The sequence below is a fragment of the Piliocolobus tephrosceles genome, chromosome 20 (genome assembly GCF_002776525.5).
Source record: "Piliocolobus tephrosceles isolate RC106 chromosome 20, ASM277652v3, whole genome shotgun sequence".
Taxonomy (NCBI): domain Eukaryota; kingdom Metazoa; phylum Chordata; class Mammalia; order Primates; family Cercopithecidae; genus Piliocolobus; species Piliocolobus tephrosceles.
In genome coordinates, this window is record NC_045453.1 from 56,583,677 (window position 1) to 56,606,395 (window position 22,719).

The 22,719-nt window shown below is 37.9% G+C and overlaps 1 protein-coding gene across 11 annotated transcripts in view; it reads left to right on the plus strand.

Annotated features, from left to right (window-relative positions):
* GPCPD1 (glycerophosphocholine phosphodiesterase 1) overlaps positions 1-22,719 on the plus strand; it is a 65,065-nt gene that overhangs the window by 15,649 nt on the left and 26,697 nt on the right. For 6 of the 11 annotated variants that reach the window (XM_023217899.2, XM_023217900.2, XM_023217902.2 and 3 more), the window contains 8 exons: positions 1,077-1,161; positions 7,884-7,959; positions 9,822-9,863; positions 13,876-13,999; positions 15,399-15,630; positions 18,282-18,444; positions 18,731-18,863; positions 20,305-20,359. In XM_023217899.2, coding sequence (XP_023073667.1) covers positions 1,077-1,161; positions 7,884-7,959; positions 9,822-9,863; positions 13,876-13,999; positions 15,399-15,630; positions 18,282-18,444; positions 18,731-18,863; positions 20,305-20,359 — 910 coding nt within the window. The remainder of the gene's footprint in view (positions 1-1,076; positions 1,162-7,883; positions 7,960-9,821; positions 9,864-13,875; positions 14,000-15,398; positions 15,631-18,281; positions 18,445-18,730; positions 18,864-20,304; positions 20,360-22,719) is intronic. The other 5 variants (XM_023217907.2, XM_023217909.2, XM_023217906.2 and 2 more) reach the window with 1 other exon arrangement.

Consider the following 22,719-nt stretch of genomic DNA (forward strand, 5'->3'; position numbering starts at 1 on the left):
CATCTCTACTAAAAATAGAAAAACAAAATTAGCCAGGCATAGTGGCGGGTGCCTGTAGTCCCAGCTACTAGGAAGGCTGAGGCAGGAGAACAGCATGAACCCGGGAGGCGGAGCTTGCAGTGAACTGAGATCGCGCCACTGCACTCCAGTCTCGGTGACAGAGTGAGACTCCATCTCAAAAAAAAAATAAAAATAAAGTTACCTGGAGGCTTGTTAAAATACAGATTACTGGGCCCCCACCCCCAGAGTTCCTAGTTTAGTAGGGCTGAGTGGGGCCTGAGAATCTGCATTTCTAAGAAGCTCCCAGCTGCTAATGATGATCTGGGACCATGCTTTGGATACCACTAGTTTATTATTTGAAGCTAAAAATCAGTTAACAGTAATGAATTGTAGTGAATTCTTGACCTTAAGGCAGCTGTTGAGTCAAATCTTTAGTTTCTGTTAGAATAACATAGTTCAGAGAAAGACATTGGCCTGAAACAAGGTATAGGTTCTGACTGCTTGTCTAAGGAATAGCCAGAGCCTGGGTAGAACAGTTTAGAATAAGGGATAGTCAACAGGAGTGTAATTCATGTTTATCTCTCGTTTGTAACAACAAAGCTATGACCCAAAGTCTCTTATCAGCCATGTAACATCCCTCACTGAATGGGAAGTCAGAGAAGATTCTGACTGTGGCTTCCACTTTTGTATGACTTGAATTTTCTGTTTGGAAACTTATCCTGGCTCTATATGGCTGGTTCCTTCTCATCATGTAGATCTCAGCTCAGACAGCGCTTCCTCATTAAAACCTTCCTTCCTTTTAAAAGTCTCCTCCAAAACTTCCTTGTATCTATCTTTTTTGGTTATTTTTTTGTCTACCCACACAGCAAAGGAACTCTTTGAAGATGAGGCTGTTTCTGCAATATATACTCCTGTGTTCCCATTGCCTGCTACAGAGTAGGCCTGTAAAATTTTGTGTAGGAATTAATGAGTGATATTGGTCACATGTTTTATTTGAGGGGTTTTGTGAATTAAGAAGTCTTCATGCACTGTAGTTTGATATTGATGCTGCTGCTTTTAATTTTCTTTCTTCACAGCATGTTATGGAAAGCAACCATTATACTCAGTAGAGGAATATCAGTTCAGTATCGCTACTTCAAAGGGTACTTTTTAGAACCAAAGGTATGTTTTCTTTATCTAGTTTCCAATTTCTTTAGCACTTCCTTCAAAAGCAACTCACTTAAGTTTGAGAACGTTCAAAGTAAAATGCATTTGCTTTGGTCAAATAAGGAATAGAACTCTTGATTAATAAAATTTACCAAAACCAAGGAAGTAGCCACTTCAGAGGCAGATGATGTCTGCCATGGAATTTTAAAAAGACGTAGTAAGTATGTTTTGCAATATTCTTATGAAATTGGTTTTAATGTGTTCTCTATAAGTGTGCATTTTCGGTAACTTTTGTAAACTAGTTAGGGACCACTTGCAGAGGTTTTACTTTTGGTTTTGTTTTTTAATGCTTGTGTGGTGTAAATACATTTAGAGAATTATATAGCCTGTTTTAAGTGAGTAATTAAAAAAATTATTTCACAGCAGCCGTCTCTTAATGGCTGTATTAACTCTGATCAAAATTTAATTGATTCTTTTTAGATTTTTTCAAAGATGTTATTGATAGACCCCATCTTTTCTGGAGGCCTTTGGGATTATCTATTCTAAATCTGCCTGTTCACAATTCATTATTTTGGGATTGTTTTCATATTCAGAAAAGAAAGAAAAGTTAATCCTTTTCCATTTATTCTAAAGATACTTATTTGCTGAAAGGATTCTTTTCCTTCAGATTTTTACCTTTGACACCCTTGGGCTGCATATGAACAAGGGTTTAGGCAGCGGTCTAGGAAACAAATCATGGATTAGATCTTGTTAAAAAATGTATTTCCTTTGGGAGTCATTAAGTGTTTTTGTTACATGTGAAAAATGCAAGCAGCCACTGTTACCTCGTTCTCTTAGCCACCATTATACAAAGAAAAGATAAAAAAATGACAAACCCACTTTAGCTGTCTTTTGCACCTATTACGTTTCTTATTCCAAGAATATTTTGTGAATACCCAGTAATTGAACTTAAATTACATTGTGGTTGATCATTGTGTTGGCTTTTCTTGACAATGGTTTCACTTTAAGAAAAGGGCATCTCATTGATTTGGCATGGGGTTATGCATCATGGTAAAGTTCTTTAGTATAACTTAAGCAATGGTGTGTAGACACGTAGGTCATAGACACAGCAGGCTTACCTGAGGATCCTGGTGTATGAAATTTAGCTTTGTTATATGTGAAACCAACTAAATTTTACTTAGAAAGGGGAGTATGTACGAGAAAGATGATAATGAGTTATTTGGGCATAGTTTTCTAAAGTAAGACTATTGTCAACACAGGTCAAATTAAGCCAACCTAAGTATTTGTCCTCTTCATTGAAAATGTAACCAAAAGCAGCAGATCAGTCCAAAATACCTTTTGAAACAATTGGCAAGAAGTCTGCTTAACAGTAAAAACAAGTTTTTCCCCTTGTAATACTTGCAAAAGTTTACAGTATGTGTTGGTGAGTGTGTTTCTTTAAGTAGGTGCTCTGTATCGTGTACACATGTACCGTGTGATGCAGGGGCTGCCACGGTAAGTATGTTTTTCATGGAATCGAGTACATAGCTACATAAAATCCCATGCATATGGCTAAAGTTTTTTTCTCCACATGCCAAGCTTAATGTGACACTTTAAAAAAGTCGGTGGCGCTTTTTAAATAAAGCATTTTTAATAGAAGTATTATGAAACTTTGTCTAGTTGTACATTGTCAAATAATAGTAATGTGCAAGGCATTTTAAATTGTGAAATGATGTAAATTATTGGAATACATAATGTTACGAATATAAATAATGATAGGAAAATAAATAATGAAAGCATTAAAAAGCTGAAATGAGAGAAAGGTTAATTTTACTGGGTTGAAAGTTTTAGGAGGTAATCTACCCAGGCAGTTTTGGAACTAAAGCTTAAAGTTCTGCAATTATGGACAAGCCAGTTGACCTTTAGGCTTTAGCCTCCTCATCTATAAAACAAAAGCTTTGAACTATAGATTTTTAGATCCTTTCATTGCAAAATTTTATTGAGTAAATGAAATTTTACCATTCATATTTTTCTCCCATGCATTGCTTTTTCTGGCATATTCCTTTTAGTTTAGAAGAGTCCTGAAATCCTTTTTCTCAGTTTTTCACAGCTACATGTTCTCTTTGTGAATTAGGATAAGGTGTTAATATGTTACTTTTTAAAATAATTTCACAGATGACAAAACAAAATATTATCTTATTTGAACATAGCACACAAAAGTAGTAAGTATTCCTGGAATGAAAACATTGGTATGAATCTACAGATAGTCCTGATGTCACATCTTCACCAAAGATACTTTTTGAATTAACATGTAATTTCAACATTTTTTTTTTTTTCCCGTGTTAACCCCTCTTTGCTTGTGGGTAGAATTAGGGATGTTTCCTCATAGTGAAATGTTAGCCAGTTTTTCATGATATCCTTTGAAATTTTTCCTTCATTTTTGTAGAAATACATCTTTATTTTTCAGCACATATCTATGTTTCTCACTTTCATAGTTGCTAACATTCACTTAGATTCATTACAAACTGTCTTATTTTGACCTCTATCTCCCTTGAGTTTTAAGTCCTTTAACAAGGTAATCAGTCACTTGCGATAGATAATTGTTTATTTTCAGAATAGTCTAGTTTGTCATTTTGTACAATAGTTTATTAGTATCTAAAATTCTTCTGAATAGTAAATACTGTCAGCTGTTAACTTGAGATTTGAACATTCTCAGACAGTCTGTTGGCCTAGCTTCCTTTGCTTTACTCATGCCTAGGTGACTATTTCTTTTACTGGTTGTACTAAAAATAGAGATTTTTTTTTTCTTTTTTTTTTGAGATGGAGTCTTGCTCTGTCGCCCAGGCTGGAGTGCAATGGCACGATCTTGGCTCCCTGCAACCTCCGCCTCCTGGGTTCAAGTGATTCTTCCGGCTCAGCCTCCAAGTAGCTGGGATTACAGGCATGCAGCCACCATGCCTGGCTAATTTTTGTATTGTTTTAGTAGAGACAGGGTTTCGCCATGTTAGCCAGGCTGGTCTCGAACTCCTGACCTCAGGTGATCCACCTGCTTCAGCCTCCTGGAGTGCTGGGATTACAGGCAGGAGCCACCATATGCAGCCTTGATTCCTCAGACCACCCCTTTACGTTCAGTTTGTTTTCAAAATTGTGGAAGGATAACAATCAGTAAAAGTTTTAAAAATTTGTGATATATGCAAGCAGTGATATTACATGGCTAGCTAATAATTTTGCTTGGTGATTTGTTAAAAAACAAACTTCCAATCTACATATTGCATAGTCTTATTTATTTCTCTCAGTGCTTGGAATAACTGAGTGATGTCAGTAACTGTTTAAGAAAACAATCATTAAGACTTATTCTTGTGGGAAGAAATTTTTAAAAATATTTTTGTTAATATGCATGTTTGGAAACATTTCTGCAGTTGTCTGATATTATGTATGCTAAATTGTGAAATAACTCTGCCAGTACTGTTAATGGAATATTGTCTTAGATTGACATCATTACGTTTTTCTCCAAAGATCTATCTCCCATGTTACTCCAAAAAGCTTAAAATTTTGGCAGACTTTGTCAGAATGTTTTCTTTCAGAACTGTTTTCTTTTCGTAGATCTTAAAGAATAAGTTATTACAGATAATATATTAGAAAGTATTGCATGTACAATGAGACCAGGATTAAAAAATAAAAGGATTGCATGTTTTGGAGTCATTGCTGAGATTCTGAATTTCCCAATGCTCAGTTGTTAGTTTTTATTTATTTATTTTTTTGAAGTGGAGTTTCACTCTTGTTGCCCAGGCTGAAGTGCAGTGGTGCAATCTTGGCTCATTGCCAACCGCCTCCCGGGTTCAAGTGAGTCTCCTGCCTCAGCCTTCCGAGTAGCTGGGATTACAGGCATCACTGTGCCCGGCTAATTTTTGTATTTTTAGTAGAGACAGTGTTTCTCCATGTTGGTCAGGCTGTTCTCTAACTCCAGACCTCAGGTGATCCACCCGCTTTGACCTCCCAAAGTGCTAGGATTAGAGGAATGAGCCACCACGCCCGGCCTGTTAATTTTTTTTTAAGGAAGTAAAGCTGAAAATTTAAGATTGCCTTCTAAAGTTTAATAAAGTAGGTTTAACAACTTTGGAAATTCAGTGTATTTTAAAACTAGGTTCTTTTTTTTTCTATATTGTAACAGTTTACCAACCAATGTGTGTTTGTAGTCTGAATGATGATAGACATAATTCTGTCATCTGTTTACCTGGCCCTTTGGACTGTTCCTCAAATATGCTATTCTATTCAAGTCTAGGTAGTTTTATGCAGTTGGGTAGTGGGTAGAGATGAGAGTGGAGTTGTTAAAATTGCTACTAAAATATGTTCCCTATCAAATTTAATCCAAAGGACTATTTTTACCTTATTAAAGATACTGCTGTCAAAGGTCTATAAAGTTCCCGACATCTGAATTAAAACAAACTCTCTGCTATGCCAACTGTATCTCTTTTTGACATTTAATATTATATTCATAGCACCCTTTTCTTTTTCTCTTTTTCTTTTTTTTTCTTTTTTGAGATGCAGTCTCACTCTATCGCCAAGGGTGGAGTGCAGTGGCGCGATCTCAGCTCACTGCAGCCTCCGCCTCCCAGATTCATGGGATTCTCCTGCCTTGGCCACCCAAGTACCTAGGATTACAGGCGTATGCCACCATGCCCGGCTAATTTTTGTATTTTTAGTAGAGATGGGGTTTCACCATGTTGGCCAGGCTGGTCTCGAACTCCTGACCTCAAGTGATCTGCCTGCCTCGGCCTCCCAAAATGCTGGGATTACAGGCATGAGCCACCATGCCTGGCCTATATTTGCAACTTTTGAGGTTTAGAAAGTTTGATGTTTAAAAAACACATTTAAAAAATGTTTCAGGAAAAATGTTACAGTAAACATCATCTAGAATTAAATTGATTTTCTTTTTAGTATAATGGATATGAAAGTCACCATATTTTTAAAAGAGCAATTTCACATTACATTTTTAAAAAATCTACGTGGTCTACCAATTAAGGTGAACTGTTATAGCAGGGAAGTATTTAGCTAGAGAAAAAGATAATTTTATTTAGCATCCCAGAATTAATGATTTGAAGAAATATATAGTGCTATTTTAGTTTTTAAACTTCAGAAGTTTGAGGATTTCAGAAAAGAATTTAGCCTGGTTATTTTAAGTGACAGGACTATTTCTTGCATTTAATACTTAATAATTTGCCTAATTTGTTACATATTTGTTATTGTTTGGCATATTATCAAATTTAATCAATATTAAAATCCTATGGAAAGTATAGGAGAATATTTTAGTCCATTATTAATGCCTTCTAAAGATAATAGAGAAGCTTTTATGTCTAGGCTGGGTACAGTGGCTCACACCTGTAATCCCAGCACACTGGGAGGCTGAGGTGGGTGGATCACGAGGTTAGGAGTTCCAGGCCAGCCTGGCCAACATGGTGAAGCCCTGTCTCTACTAAAAATACAAAAATTAGCTGGGTGTGGTGGCACGTGCCTTTAATCCCAGCTACTCAGGAGGCTGAGGCAGGAGAATTGCTTGAACTCAGGAGGCAAGGTTGCAGTGAGCCAAGATCGTGCCATTGCACACCAGCCTGGGTGACAGAGCAAGACTCTGTCTCAAAAAAAAAAAAAAAAAAGAGTATGTGTAATATAATGCCTAGAAAAAGGCTCAAAGATTATATGTGAAAATGTTGATGGTGATTATCCCTAAATGGTATGATATGGGTGAGTTTTGTATTTTCTTTTTGCTTCTCTGTATTTAATTAAATTTCTTCACAGAACATATAACGAATAAAATACCTTGTAAGATTATAGTTTGAAAATGTGCTTCCAAAATGTGTATTTAAGGATTTTATTTCAGCATGTAATTACAACTAGTGAGTTTCTTTTTAAAAATAAAAGGAAAATTAAAACACTTAAATTTTAGTCTTTTAGGTATACTCAGGGAATCTTGCATGGTTATTCACTACTGCATGTGTTATCAACACATAACTTCATGTTCTTTTTTAGTAGAACTTGATAATGGAAAACAGTATGAGGAATTGTCACACTGTATGAGATTTTAGATTAAGGCATAAGAATGGAACTGGATGTTAGTTCCTCTTTTATCACACTTGCTCTTCGAGTTTACCTGGCCACGTGTCCCTTCTAGAATTTTCTGTGTTCTTTAGAAACACTGGTTCCTATGATATGAGAAATCTTCCTGTTTTTCACTTAGTATTCTTAAATAAATGTAATAAAGAACTTTATTATGCTTGTTAGTTCCTTGAGTAGCCTGTGATAGTTGCTCTTGCAGTACTTGTTCCTACTATTTTTACTATTGTAGGCTTTTTCTAAATGCATAGAGCAGGAGGTACATACTTATCTAGCAATACCTCATTGATGTCTGACATACCAAAGAAAGTGTATTTGATATTTATGTTAAGAATTAATATCAGTTAAAAATGAAAATTTCTTTGAAACAATTGAGTATTGTAGGCAGATTTAGAAATGGGTTTGAGACAGGTCTGTGTGCCAGTTCATCTCATTTTTCTTTGTTTACTGCCTCTAATTTTCTTCCAGCATTTCATCGTGTTTTGTGATCTGGTACATTCCTGACTTTTGGCATATAATATTGATAATAAGATGAATCTTTTGGTCTCATATTTAGTATAAGATTTAGGCCACAAACATCTAATGGAGTCATGGGTAGAAAATAAGATATAAGAAATTATTGCAGACGTTTAACTTTTAAATTGCAGACTATCGGTGGTCCATGTCAAGTGATAGTTCACAAGTGGGAGACTCATCTACAACCACGATCAATAACCCCTTTAGGTATGGGCATTAACTGCATCTGTTTGAGGCATATGCATAAAGTTACTAATATGCTGCACAATGGCTTAGTGGGATTTAATAAATTTTTATTCTAAAGTTTAAGGTCAATGCATCGTCAGTGCTACAAATTTCACTGAGCATTTCATGGATCTTTCAAAACTGAACAGTTTTTAATTGCCTTTTAAAATTTTATTAGAAATGTTTACCTAGATATTTTTGTATTCTTGGGTTAGATTAGTTTATGAAATATTTACTTTCATTTGGAATGGTTAGAAAGTTTATAAGATAGCATTCTTCTTGACTGAGCATCCATGCCTCTATTTGTTTACTTGCTCAGGCTTAGAGAACATTTGAAGAAAAAATTAATCTAAAACAAAGATTCTTAAATTTTTAGCTTCGAATATTAATAGAGTAAGTTATTCTATTTTTTCTTTTCTTCTTAAATTTTTTTTTGTTTTTTAAGAAACTGGTAAATACTTGAATAAACTCGTATGAATGAATTCGAATTTCTTAAATTCCCTGCTGGCTATGCTAGAATTACTACTCAGAAAGTTGTTTTCTTTTTTTTGAAAGTTGTTTTCTTTTAAACACATTATCCACTTTTCTTATTCTTTAATATGGCATTTCTCTTCATACAAGTATTTTTGAATTTCCTTGTCCATATTGAAAATAGAATTTGAAGTTCATTTCACATACATTAAATTACCCACATGTATGCATCTATAAATTGACTCAGTGCTGAGAAACGTATCTTAGTTTCTAGGTAAAGTTAAAATTGAAAGATAACTGGATGCTAGTTTTCTGGTTTAAATTAGAAAGCAGTGGGAGTTTCTGCTTTACCCCGGAGTAAGGACACATCTCGTTTAAACAGTATCTCATTCCATCCTCTTTATTGGATTTTCTTTTTGTATGTTTTAATACATTTTTGATAGTGTATTTAGGATTTTTATGACAGTATACTTAAAATTACAATATTCCTATACTGAGGTTGGAACTTACTAGGTATTGAATGTTTTAAAAAATTGTATTTTAAAGCATCTTGCAGTTAAATATATTTTATTATGAGAAGTGGGGTGATTTTGTTTGTCTTTTAGAAAGGAATGTATACTTTGAGAAATATAATTTTTGAACTTAAAAGCTGTGTGAACATTACCAGAGAATCATTATTAGGAATTGTCACATCCATTTTGCAAGTATTTCAGACTAATGTTTAAAGTAAACTGGGAAGGGAAGTACACGAGGAAGATAAATTGTATTTTACTCAGAGGGGTGGGGCTTTACAGCTTTTCTCATTGAGTTGAAATTTCTGTTAGGAGAAGGGGATGTGCTAGCATTTATTCTTTTGGTAGTTCCTCACAGCTCTGTACATACAGGTAAGTTCACGCTGTTTGTAAAGTAAAGCTTTTAACTGGCAGTAGCGAACAGTTGGGATATGAGGAGAATTACATTTGAGACAAGTTCAGAATATGCACTACATAAGAATAAGCATTTTAATTGTGCCAAGACCTTTGGTTTGAAAATCAAGAAGGAGTTATCATGGTTCAGCAACCTGTGAGTCTTGTACATTGGTTAGTGTAGAAGTTAATCCCAGTGCCTCTAGAGCACCTTTCTGAAGAGTTTTCTTTTTCTTCCTTTTAACATAATGGATAATCAACAAAGTGTATAAGAACTATTACTGTTTGCTAGCCTCCTTTAAAGGGAATTCTTTATTGAGGGCTACAATAAATATGCTTATTCACCTTGGGCTGCTTTTAAGCTGTAGATTTAATATTATAAATGATCTTTAAGGTGGGTAATTTCTCTTGTTCATTGAGTATGCATCAAGAGTTTTAACTAAATTTTCTATTTTCCTTAAATTCTAGAAAGCGAAATTATTATTGACGATGGACAATTTGGAATCCACAGTAAGTGAGACTGACTTATTTAAATACTTACTGAAATGATTGAGATGTTACTTTACATTTCATTGGAAGTATATAGCACAGGAAAATAGAACATACAGTCATGTGCTGCATAACGATGTTTTGGTCAAAGACAGACCACACATACAGCAGTGGTCTCATACGAGTATAATGTAGCTGAAAAATGCCTATTGCCCAGTGACATGGCTGTCGTAACGTAGCGCATGTTATAGTACAGCGCATTATGTTTTCTATGTGTAGATGTGTTTAGATACACAAATGCTTACCATTGTGTTATGTAGTTGCCTATAGTATTCAGTATGCCGTACAGTATTGGATTCTAGGAGCAACAGGCCTCACCATCTAGGTTTGTGTAAGTACATTCCCTGATGTTCCCACAACAATGAAATCGTCTAATGACGCATTTCTCAGAACTTACCTTCATTGTTAAGCAATGCATGACTGTGGTATGATTTTGAAAATAGAGACTAGATCCAGAAAACAAATCCCTTCTGTTAAATAGTAAGTAGTTTCTAATATAATTCTTGCGCTTTTTATCCTTTTGGTTTTCATTTGACTAGCAATTTCAGGTATATAATGTTATATAATTTCAAGTGTGTAGTATACTGAACTGCTAATGTAGCCTTTTACCTCTTTTATATTTGAAATTACATTAATATTTCTAAATATCTAAAGTGTGAAATGGTACACTTAAGACTAAGTTTGTGAATTTTGTGTGTTTGTATATCTGCATATGCTGTAAAATTCAGACTAACCAGAGTGTTCTAGTAATTCTGGCTGAATGTTTCAGTTAATTTGAGATAGAGTAGAAAATGCTTTAACTTCTGAATGTGTTAAAAGTGTTATTTGTGTATTTTCTGTTTTAGCAAATACCATATCCTAAGAATTCTAATTTTCTTCAGTGACTGGAATTCTTACCCCCGCCCACCCAGGCTAGGTGCAGTGGCGCAATCTTGGCTCACTGCAACCTCCGACCCTGAGGTTCAAGAGATTCTCTTGCCTCAGGCTCCTGAGTAGCTGGGATCATAGGCTCCTGCCACCATGCCCAGCTAATTTTTTTTTTTTTTTTTTTTTTTTTTAGTAGAGACAAGATTTTGCCATGTTGGCCAGACTGGTCTGAAACTCCTGACCTCAAGTGAGCCACCCGCCTCAGCCTCCCAAAGTGCTAGGTGTGAGCACTTTACAGGTGTGAGCCACCATGCCCAGCTGGGTGACTGGAATTCTTCTTCTTTTTTTTTTGAGATGGAGTTTTCACCCTTGTTGCCCAGGCTAGAGTGCAATGGCACAATCTTGGCTCACCGCACTCTCTGCCTCCCAGGTTCAAGCGATTCTCCTGCCTCAGCCTCCTGAGTAGTTGAGATTACAGGCATGCGCCACCACGCCCAGCTAATTTTGTATTTTTAGTAGAGACGGGGTTTCTCCATGTTGGTCAGGCTGGTCTTGAACTCCCAACCTGAGATGATCTTCCTGCCTCAGCCTCCCAAAGTGCTGGGATTACAGGCATGAGCCACCGCACCCAGCTGGAATTCTTACAGTGTATCAGGGCTGTTAAATTAAACTGCATTCTCTTTTTTTTGTTGTTTGTTTTTTGAGATGGAGTCTTGCTGTCCCCAGGCTGGAATGCAGTGGCGCAATCTCCTCTCACTGCAGCCTCCACCAGCTGGGTTCAAGCAATTCTCCTGCCTCAGCCTGCTGAGTAGCTGGGACTATAGGTGAGTGCCATCACAGCTGGCTAATTTTTGTATTTTTAGTAGAGATGGGGCTTTGCTGTGTTGGTTAGGCTGGTCTCAAACTCCTGACCTCAAGTGATCTGCCTGCCGTGGCCTCCCAAAGTGTTGGGATTACAGGCGTGAGCCACCATGCCCGGCCTGCATCCTCATTTTGGATGCTGTACTGTAGGAGTCAAAAGGTGGAAAGAGGGTGGGCGGAATTATGTTTGTACTGACTCTGAATCAGAGATAAATTGCTGATAACCAGTTTGCTTTTCTGCTGAGCACAGGAAAGAACAGGCCTGAATGTTTTGGTTGTGGTTTTTATTAGGTATATGTGTTTATGTATGGTAGAAATGAACATGCTCTGGCAGTATTTAAATAGGAATTTGACATCTTTTCCTTGATTTTGTTTGAGATTGTTTATATTACATCAGAAAATAGTGTACAATACTTGAATAGCTTTAGTGTTAAGTGTTTTAGAGTCTTTATTACTTTCATAAGTAATATTTACACTACATGTTTTGGAGTGCTTTATGGAGTAGTAGTTTTTGCTTGAGCTGTCAGGCATGGTCTCACTTTGTCTTTTCTAGAAAAGAAAAGGTTAAAATCCCACAGTTATTAAGCATTCTTAAGTTAGGAGAGAATTTCTAAGGAGAAAGTTTCTTGGTATTTATTTATTTTAACCCCATTTATGAAAAAGCTTAGGTCCAAAACAGTTGACAGCTTCTCTGGTATTTATGAAAATTTTATTACCTATATTAAGTAGGTGAGTAGCTTCAAGTTAATGCTAACAGTGTTGTCACGATCATGCAGTTTATTTATGGCAGAATATATAAGTTTGAGAATATGGAATTGACTCACAGTTCTGTTCTTACCTTCTGATATCTCAGACCCCCAGGACTAGTGGCATAACTAGTTGCAGCTGAATATCTAAAATGACACTTTGGAAGTGTAACAGTGATCCCTAGTAGAACAATTGCTAGGTTAGATGCTATCTTGGACCATGTGCTGTTTCTGAAACAGATTTGTATTTTTTCAGTCATGGATTCAATATGAATATTTTAATTTATTTGTGCTGTGACAGCATAGCTAATTATTAATATTCATTTAATTTCCCCCCTACTTCATATAAAAGTTATATTTTAGTGAAGAATTTAAGACTACCTGTATGTTTGCTTTGGGGAGAAGAGTACCAGTGTTGTGTAACCTCAGTGTATTACTACAGCGTGAATGTGGGCAGGGTGAGGTGGCTCATGCCTGTAATACCAGCACTTTGGTAGGCCTGAGGAAGGCGGATCACTTGACGTCAGAAGTTCAGGAGTTTGAGACCAGCTTGGCCAGCATGGTGTCACCCTGTCTGGACTAAAAATAGAAAAGTTAGCTGGGCATGGTGTATGCCCATAATCCCAGCTACTTTGGAGGCTGAGGCGTGAGAATCACTTGAACCTGGCAGATGGAGTCCTCAGTGAGTTGAGATCACGCCACTGTACTCTAGCCTGAGCAACAGAGCAAGACTCTGTCTCAAAAAAAAAATGAATTGATTCCTTTTAGATTTTTTTCAAAGATGGTATCGATAGAACCAGGATCTTTTCTGAAGGCCTTTGGAATATGTATTCTAAATCTGTCTGTTCACAACGATTCATTATTTTGGGATTCTTTTCTTTTCTTTTTATTTTATTTTTTCTTGTGAGACGGAGTCTCGCTTTGTTGCCCAGGCTGGAGTGCAGTGGCGTGATCTCGGCTCACTGCAAGCTCCGCCTCCTGGGTTCATGCCATTCTCCTGCCTCAGCCTCCCAAGTGGCTGGTACTACAGGCGCCCGCCACCACACCCGGCTAATTTTTTTGTATTTTTAGTAGAGACAGGGTTTCACCATGTTAGCCAGGATGGTCTCGATCTCCTGACTTCGTAATCTGCCTGTCTTGACCTCCCAAAGTGCTGGGATTACAGGCGTGAGCCACCACGCCTGGCCTATTTTCATATTTAGAAAGGAAAGAAGTTAATTCTTTTTTTATTGTTATTCTAAAAATACTTATTTGTTGAAAGGATTCTTTTCCGTCAGATTTTTACCTTTGGAACCTTTGGGTTGCATATGAACAACGGTTTAGGCAGGGCTCTAGGAAACAAATCATGGATTAGATCTCATTAAAAAATGTATTTCCTTTGGAGGTTAAAAAAAAAAAAGAGCGAGTGTGAACTAGAATTATCAATGCATATAGGTACTTATTGTGTTGTTTAAAAAAACATGTATAATAATTACTGTTCTTCATATTTTTTCTGTCAGATGGTGTTGAAACTCTGGATTCTGGATGGCTGACGTGTCAGACTGAAATAAGATTACGTCTGCATTATTCTGAAAAACCTCCTGTGTCAATAACCAAGAAAAAACTAAAAAAATCTAGATTTAGGTATGACCATGTATATGTTTATTTGGCCATTTTTTTTCACTAGTGCTGTAGATTTCAGACTCAATTGGTTTTAGTCTTTAAGTTTACACAGTTTGGGATAATGTTACATATTCTAGTAACTACAGGGCTTTGTAATAGTGAACTACTTATCCCGACTCAGGTTGCTACTGTTGCAGTTAGTCTTAGTCTCTACATTTAGAACCAGAAAAAATTTGTTTATATAGATAAGTGGTATTCTAAGCTTATGTATTTTTATAGTTTCTATTTAAATTTTCACAGTGTAGCAACAGTTTGTTTTAAAATTGATATAATGTGCCGGGCTTGGTGGCTCACGCCTGTAATCCCAGCACTTTGGGAGGCCAGTGGGCACGGTGGCTCATAACTGTAATCCCTGCACTTTGGGAGGCCGAGGTGGGCAGATCACCTGAGGTCAGGAGTTCGAGACCAGACTGGCCAACATGGTAAAACCGCGTCTCTGCTAAAAATACAAAAATTAGCCAGGCATGGTGTTGGGCGCCTGTAATCCCAGCTGCTTGGGAGGCTGAGGCAGGAGAATCGTTTGAACCCGGGAGGCAGAGGTTGCAGTGAGGCGAGATCGCAGCCCTGCATTCCAGGCAGAGCGAGACTCTCTCAGAAAAAAAGAAAAAATTGATATAATGGAAATGATTGTCTGCTATGTAAGAATGCCATAAAGAGAAAATATTTTTTGGAAATATTCTTCAGTGTTCTAAATTTTACTGTGTGTTGAAAATGAAAAATTTTCCACACAACAGAAAATTTTTGAATATTATGTATGTGTAATTATATATATATATATACTTTTGAGAGAAGATCTGGCTGTGTCACGCAGGTTGGAGTACAGTGGTGCAATCTGGGCTCACTGCAACCTCCACCTCCCAAGCTCAAGTGATCCTCCCACCTCAGCCTCCCGAGTAGCTGGGACTACAGGCATGTGACACATGCCTGGATAATTTTTATATCTTTTGCAGGTGGGGTTTCACCATGTTGCCTAGGCTGGTCTCAGACTTCTGAGTTTAAGCAGTCCTCCCGCCTCAGCCCCCCGAAGTTCTGGGATTACAGATGTGAGCCATTGGCCCAGCCCTGGATTTATGTATTTTTTAATGAAAAAATCAACAACCTTAGTAGGCATAATGGTCATTTATCCCATTTTAATACTTTGCAAAAATATACGTGGATAATAACATCAGTATTTTATAAAACACACCTAATTCCTTAACCTGTAGTATGTGTAGTCTCTGCATAATGCGTTATTTTTGTTATTCGAAGATTTAGCATATTTGGGGGCACTTTAAAATGTAGAATTTAGGCAACATTTGTATGAGTTTTTCATTTCTGCCACTTCTTGCATCTCATTATTTTTTTTTTTATTATTACATAGAGTGAAGCTGACATTAGAAGGCCTGGAGGAAGATGACGATGATAGGGTATCTCCCACTGTACTCCACAAAATGTCCAATAGCTTGGAGATATCCTTAATAAGCGACAATGAATTCAAGTGCAGGCATTCACAGCCGGAGTGTGGTTATGGCTTACAGCCTGATCGATGGACAGAGTACAGCATACAGACAATGGAACCAGATAACCTGGAACTAATCTTTGATTTTTTTGAAGTGAGTAGTTACTGCAGTGAGGGGATTGAGAAAGAATGCAGGGACACGCTTATTTTCACATGTTTTGATTTTTATTTTAATCTAATTTGTGTAAAGCTAACTTTTTAGAAGTATGCTCCTTTGTACAGTTAAGCTTAAAAGACTTAGAGTTGTCATCTTCAAGTACTATTAAAAATATAATTAAGAGAACAGCAGTATTGTTTCAAATCAAGACCAGATGTCTTTGATGCCTGTCTGATAAATCTAAATGTGAATGAATTGTATCCAAAGGAACCATCAGTAGTAAATAGAGACCAGGGCAGAGTTTTTACCTCTTAGCGGGCATACCAGTGTAACAAGTGTGATCGAGTTCTCATTATGATGAAGCCTGTCATTTATTGAGGTACTTTATTAGGATTTGTTGATGGGACTGACTTGCAACTTGATATTGTAAATATGTAATGAAATTATAAAGCTTGTGCCAGGTTATTGACGGTCTGTGCTGCTAACTTTCTGGAGCTACATGTGATACTTACACTAGTGCTTGCAGATCACTGGCTGTTCATATTTCCTCAACACATAATACTTGGTACATCCCCTAAGGTCCTAACTGCTGTGGGCCTGGCTTAGTAGTGATATGTAGTGGTTTCCTTAGCCTCTAGCTCCACCTCCACACCCATTTATACGAGATTAGAGTTTAAATCTTGGAGGGTGGGGAATATGTCTTGACCACCAGTAGCCCCCAGCCCATTTCTTAAGGACAGAATTCAGGATGGATTTTAAAAAATCTAATCTTAAGCAGTAAGATCTGTGGGACTCTATTATAAAAATATGAAGTTTTGATGACTTCTTTCTTTCTTTTTCTTTTTTCTCTCTTTTTTTTTTTTTTTATTTTTCCTGGAGAGAGGGTCTTGCTGTGTTGCCCAGGCTGGAGTACAGTGACATGATCATGGCTCACTGGGCGCCAGTGATCCTCCTGCCTCAGCCTCCCAAGTAGTTGGGACTACAGGTGTGTACCACCACACCCAGCTAATTAAAAAAAAACTTTTTTGGCTGTGTGCGGTGGCTCACACCTGTAATCCCAGCACTTTGGGAGGCCAAGGCAGGCGGATCATGAGGTCAAGAGTAAGAATACAAAAATTAGCCTGGTGTGGTGGCACTTGCCTGTAATCCCAGCTACTTGAGAGGCTAAGGCAGGAGAATTGCTTAAACCCAGGAGCTGGGGGTCGCAGTGAGCCAAGATCATGCCACTGCACTCCAACCTGAGCGACAGAGCAAGACTCCGTCTCAGAAATATAAAAAAAGAAACAACTTTTTTTTTTGTTGAGACAGGGTCTTTGTTGCCCAGGCTGGTCTTGAACTCCTGGGCTCAAGCAGTCCTCCTGCCTTGGCCCCTTGAAGTGCTGGGATTACAGGTGTGAGTCTCTGCTCCTGGCCTGAACATTTTCTTGTTGCTTCCTTTTAATAAACCTACCTTTTAATAAACTCTTGAATGTCCTACCTTCACTTTAATTTGGTTAGCATTTTTTGTAATAGTGTTCTATTCATAGACTAGGCTGATAAAATATCCAGTGTAATCCCAAAGTGAGTATAGTATCCGGTTTCCTAGAGAGTTGCTATCCCTATATGATGCTTGTGTAGACATTTTTTTTTTTTTTTTTTTGAGACGGAGTCTTGCTCTATCGCCAAGGCTGGAGTGCAGTGGTGTGATCTCAGCTCACTGCAAGCTCCTCCTCCTGGGTTCACGCCATTCTCCTGCCTCAACTTCCCGGGTAGCTGGGACTACAGGCGCCTGACACCTCGCCTGGCTAATTTTTTTGTATTTTTAGTAGAGACGGGGTTTCACCGTGTTAGCCAGGATGGTCTCGATCTCCTGACCTTGCGATCCACCCACCTCAGCCTCCCAAAGTGCTGAGATTGCAGACATGAGCCACCATGCCCGGCAGTGTAGACACATTTTTAGAGAATATGTTAAAAATTCACTACAAATATATCTTAGTCTTAAAACAACATAAAAGTGATTAGAAATTTTCGAGCAGTGCTTTAAATTTCAACTGAATGAGACTCCGTCTCGAAAATACATACATATTTAAACTGTACAAGAAAATGTATTTAATTATAGAGAAGACATCAAGTCACTTGAATATAAATTTGATTGTGTCTCTTTCTTATCAGTTCTGCCCAGAGATTCTCAGTTGACTTTAAGTGAGGTTTTTGATCTTTAAATTGAAAATACTGAATTTTTTTTTTTTTGAGATGGAGTCTTGCTCTGTTGTCCCAGCTAGAGTGCAGTGGCACGATCTCAGCTCACCGCAGCCTCCACCTCCTGGTTTCAAGCGTTTCTCCTGCATCAGCCTCCTGAGTAGCTGGTACTGCGGGCATGTGCCACCATGCCTGGCTAATTTTTTGTATTTTTAATGGAAATGGGGTTTCACTATGTTAGCCAGGCTAGTCTCGAACTCCTGACCTCGTGATCCGCCTGCATTGGCATCCCAAAGTGCTGGGATTACAGACGTGAGCCACTGCACCTGGCCGAAACTATTGAGGTTTTTATGAAAAAAATACATATACACATTACATATATAGGTGATATATATATATGTATGTGTGTAAATTATGTATGTATGTAATACAGAAGTTTAAAAAGATTATTTTAAATCTCATTTTTTCAGGAAGATCTCAGTGAGCACGTAGTTCAGGGTGATGCCCTTCCTGGACATGTGGGTACAGCTTGTCTCTTATCATCCACCATTGCTGAGAGTGGAAAGAGTGCTGGAATTCTTACTCTTCCCATCATGAGCAGAAATTCCAGGAAAACAATAGGCAAAGTGAGAGGTAAGTTTGAAGACACGGCCAAATAACCCAAGGGGTTAAGTTAGAATTTTAATTAGTTTCAAATTAAGTATTTGATAATGATAAAGAAGAAATTAATAATTTCCTTCCTATCAATTTAAGGAGAATGTTATATTTTCTAAAAGTTTTGAATCTTGATTTTTTTTTTGTTTGTTTGTTTGATAGAAACTGATAAAGCTGACTTGAGTGGTATTGAAATATAATTCAGCTCATAATGGCCCTTTTAATCATTTTTATTTTTGTTCCTCCCTCTTTTTTCCTATGAAAGTTGACTATATAATTATCAAGCCATTACCAGGATACACTTGTGACATGAAATCTTCATTTTCCAAGTATTGGAAGCCAAGAATACCATTGGATGTTGGCCATCGAGGTGCAGGAAACTCTACAACAACTGCCCAGTAAGTTGAATATTTGAGTAGGATTAGCATTTGGTGTAGCTCATGTTTGATAGAGTTATACTGCTTTTCTCAGCAAAGGTGAAATGATGTTTTCATTTTTTACCAAGGGAATTTAATGTAATTTGGTAATTGGACTTAGAGACCAACCATAAGATTCTGGTCAGTTTTATAATATATCTACTGAATTGATAAGGAGGAAGACATTAAAAATTGAAAGACAGGAAGGAAAGCTTGATACAGAAAGCTTTGGTAGCATCTGTGTGTGTCTGTATCGTGGTCCTTACTTTTGACATGTTGCCCTCCCTGAGTCTGAGTTTCTGCATCTATAAAATGAAAGGGTTTGGACAACGTTATCCCAAGTCTAGAAAAGTGTGATTAAACTCAAGGAATATTAGTTAACTTGAACCTCAACCGAAAGATGCTCTCTTTTCTCAACAGACATTAGATTGTAGCCTAGAATAGTTGTCTTCCCCTTCTACTTTTGTAAGTTTGTTTAATTACCAGTGCTATAGGTCATGCCACAGATTTTCTACTGTAAATTTTAATCCCTCTCCATTTTGTTTTAAAGTGATGCTGTGGAGACCATTAGGATTTTTTAATTTTAAGGTCTATAAAAAACCATTTAAGGAAGAAGCACCCTCACCCACCCCCACTTTTTTTGTTTGTTTGTTTTTGAGACAGGGTCTCTTTCGTTCAGGCTGGAGTGCAGTGGCACATTCTTATCTCACTGCAGCCTCAATTTCCGGAACTCAAGCTATTCTTCCACCTCAGTCTCCCCAGTGGCTGGAACCACAGGCACGTGGTACCATGGCCAGCTATTTTTTTGGTATTTTTCTATAGAGACCAGGTCTCACCTTGTTGCCCAGGCCAGTCTCAAACTCTTGAGCTCAAGTGATCTGCCTGCCTCAGCCTCCCAAAGTGCTGGGGTTACCGGCATGAGCCACCGCACCTAACCGCTCAGGCCCCATCTTAAACAATACATTTTCCGCCTTTTTGTTCTTATTATTAATAGATTTTCCATACTTCTATCCTGTGTGTGTGTCGGTTGTTTCTCATTCCCCCACAGTCTGCCAGTAGTGAGTCCTTTGGAGGCTGTATTGCAAGAAGCAGGTTTCTATGTCTTTATTTCTTCTGCCATTGAAAAGGATTGTTTTTACTGATCACTTTGCATGACTCCAAGAAAAAAGTCCATAGTACAGGGCAAGTGTATGTTGTGTTGGCTATGTTGGTATACAGCTTGTAAATATCTATTATTGTTAGAGCTTGCATTTAAGGAATAAATTCCTAGTGGCAGCCATAGTCATATTTTGGGGATGTCAAAATTGGCCTCAAAATACAGAATAAGTACCGTTTCCCATTGTTGAAAATACACTTTGCTTCTTTATTACATTTGTTTCTTTATCTTCCCTATAGTCTATGATAATGTATTTCTTCTTTTCAGGCTGGCTAAAGTTCAAGAAAATACTATTGCTTCTTTAAGAAATGCTGCTAGTCATGTAAGTAACCTTTAAATAACTTTAGACTGCTGAGGTAGAGAAATATGGATCAGGGAGTCTCCTCCAGTTTTTATTAATAGTTAGAAAGGGGAAATATCTCTTGGCATTTATATTCAGATCCATGGTGAAGACTGGGATAAAGACAATAGAACCATAAGCATCTTTTCTTTTTTTCTGAGACAAGGTCTCGTTCTGTCACCCAGGCATGGAATGCAGTGATGTGAACATGGCTCACTGCAGCCTCAACCTCCTGGGCTCAGGCAGTCCTCCCACCTCAGCCTCCTTAGTAGTGGGAATACAGACATGTGCTGCCATGTCTGGCTAATTTTTTAATTTTTTTTTCTTTTGTAGAGACAGGGTCTCACTATGTTGCCCAGGCTGGTTTCAAACTCCTGGGCTCAAGCGATCCTCCCGCCTCAGCCTTCCTAAGTACTGGGATTATGGGTATCAGCCACTGTGTCCAGCCAGCATCCTTTTTTGAGATAATAAATTTTGAGTAATTGAGACAAAAAAAAAGTTCCCACTAAGCATTGGTTTTCACTACCTGAATAATGTGCTTATTCAGATACTCACTTTGGAAAAAATGCCTTTAGAAAGATTTGATGGGACAGGCATGGTGGCTCACGCCTGTAATCCCACCACTTTGGGAGGCCGAGATGGGCAGATCACCTGAGGTTGGGAGTTCAAGACCAGCCTGGCCAACATGGTGAAACCCGGTCTGTACTAAAAATACAAAAAATTAACCGGGCATGGTAGCCTGCGCCTGTAATCCCAGCTACTTGCGAGACTGAGGTGGGAGAATTGCTTGAATCTGGGAGGTGGAGGTTGCTGTGAGCTGAGATCACGCCACTGTTTTCCAGCCTGGATGACAGAGTGAGACTCAGTCTCAAAAAAGAAAAAAAAGAAGGAAAGATTTGATGGTGACTTTATGTAACACTTGCAAAAAGTGTATCAGCTGGGTGTGGTGTCTCATACCTATAGTCCCACCTACTTGGGAGTCTGAGGCAGGAGCTTTGCTGGAGCCCAGGAGTTTGAGGCTGCGGTGAGCTATGATCCGGCCAGTGTACTCCAGCCTAGATGACAGAATAAGACTCTATCTCTTTAAAAAAAAAACAAAACAAAAGTATTAGTTTCTACCCTTGCATAGCAACTTGATTGTCTTCCTTAACTCCTTTTTTTTTTTTTTTTTTTTCAAATCCAGTTATAAAGGATTAGAGTCTGTTTTTTAGCTTTTAGTATTTTCAGCAATTGCAACTTGGACATTTTTAATCAATAACCTGAGATTTTTCTCCCCTCTTCCTCTGTACTTGTCTGGACCGCCTCACATTCCAAAGTGAAACTAGGGGAAAAATGGAGGAACATCTCATTTTTTAATTTCCACTTTTTCCACAATGTACTCCATATGCCCTCAACTTTGCCTTGTAAAAAATAGTTCAGGAAGTAAACTTGGCTAGTCAGTGTTTAGCTTCATTACTTACATGAACTAACATCTATTCTGAGGTGTACTTTTAAAATATTTTAACCTCTCTGAAATTGGAATGGGTTTACAACTTAGCTTTGAGTCATAATTTAATTGGCAGCATATTTCCCCCTCTTAGTGGTATGTAAAATAAGGCATTTTAAAATTCATGACATCTTGAATTGATTGTAATTTTAATGTTTAAAATAGTAGTATATTGTTTTATCTTTGTCGAAAATATATTTATTAGTTGTATTGGGCTATAGTTTATAATTAATCTGGAACCAGTTTTACTGTCATGGCTAATCTAAACATCATTTCATTAGCTATAAACGTGATGGCCTGGTCACCCAGGCTGGAGTGCAGTGGCAGGATCATAGCTCACTGCAGCCTTAACCTCCGGGGCTCAAGTGATCCTCCTGCTTTGGCTTCTCAAGTAGCTGGGACCACAGGCATGTGTCATCACACCTGGCTAATTGTTGTATTTTTTGTAGAGACAAGACCTCACTATGTTGCTCAGGCGGGTTTCGAACTTGTGGGATCCCCTCGCTTGGCCTCCCTAGGATTACAAGCATGAGCCATCTTGCCCGGTGTGATGAGCCAGTTTTTTTTTGTTTTTTTTTTTTTTGTTTTTGTTTTTGTTTTTTGAGATGGAGTTTTGTTCTGTCTCTCAGGCTGGAGTGCAGTGGCGTGATCTCGGCTCACTGCAACCTCTACCTCCTGGGTTCAAGCGATTCTCCTGTTTCAGCCTCCCGAGTAGCTGAGATTGTAGGCGTGTGCCACCATGCCCAGCTAATTTTTGTAATTTTGGTAGAGATGGGGTTTCCCCATGTTGGCCAGACTGGTCTTGAACTTCTGACCTCAGGTGATCTGACTGCCTCAGCCTCTCAAAGTGCTGGCA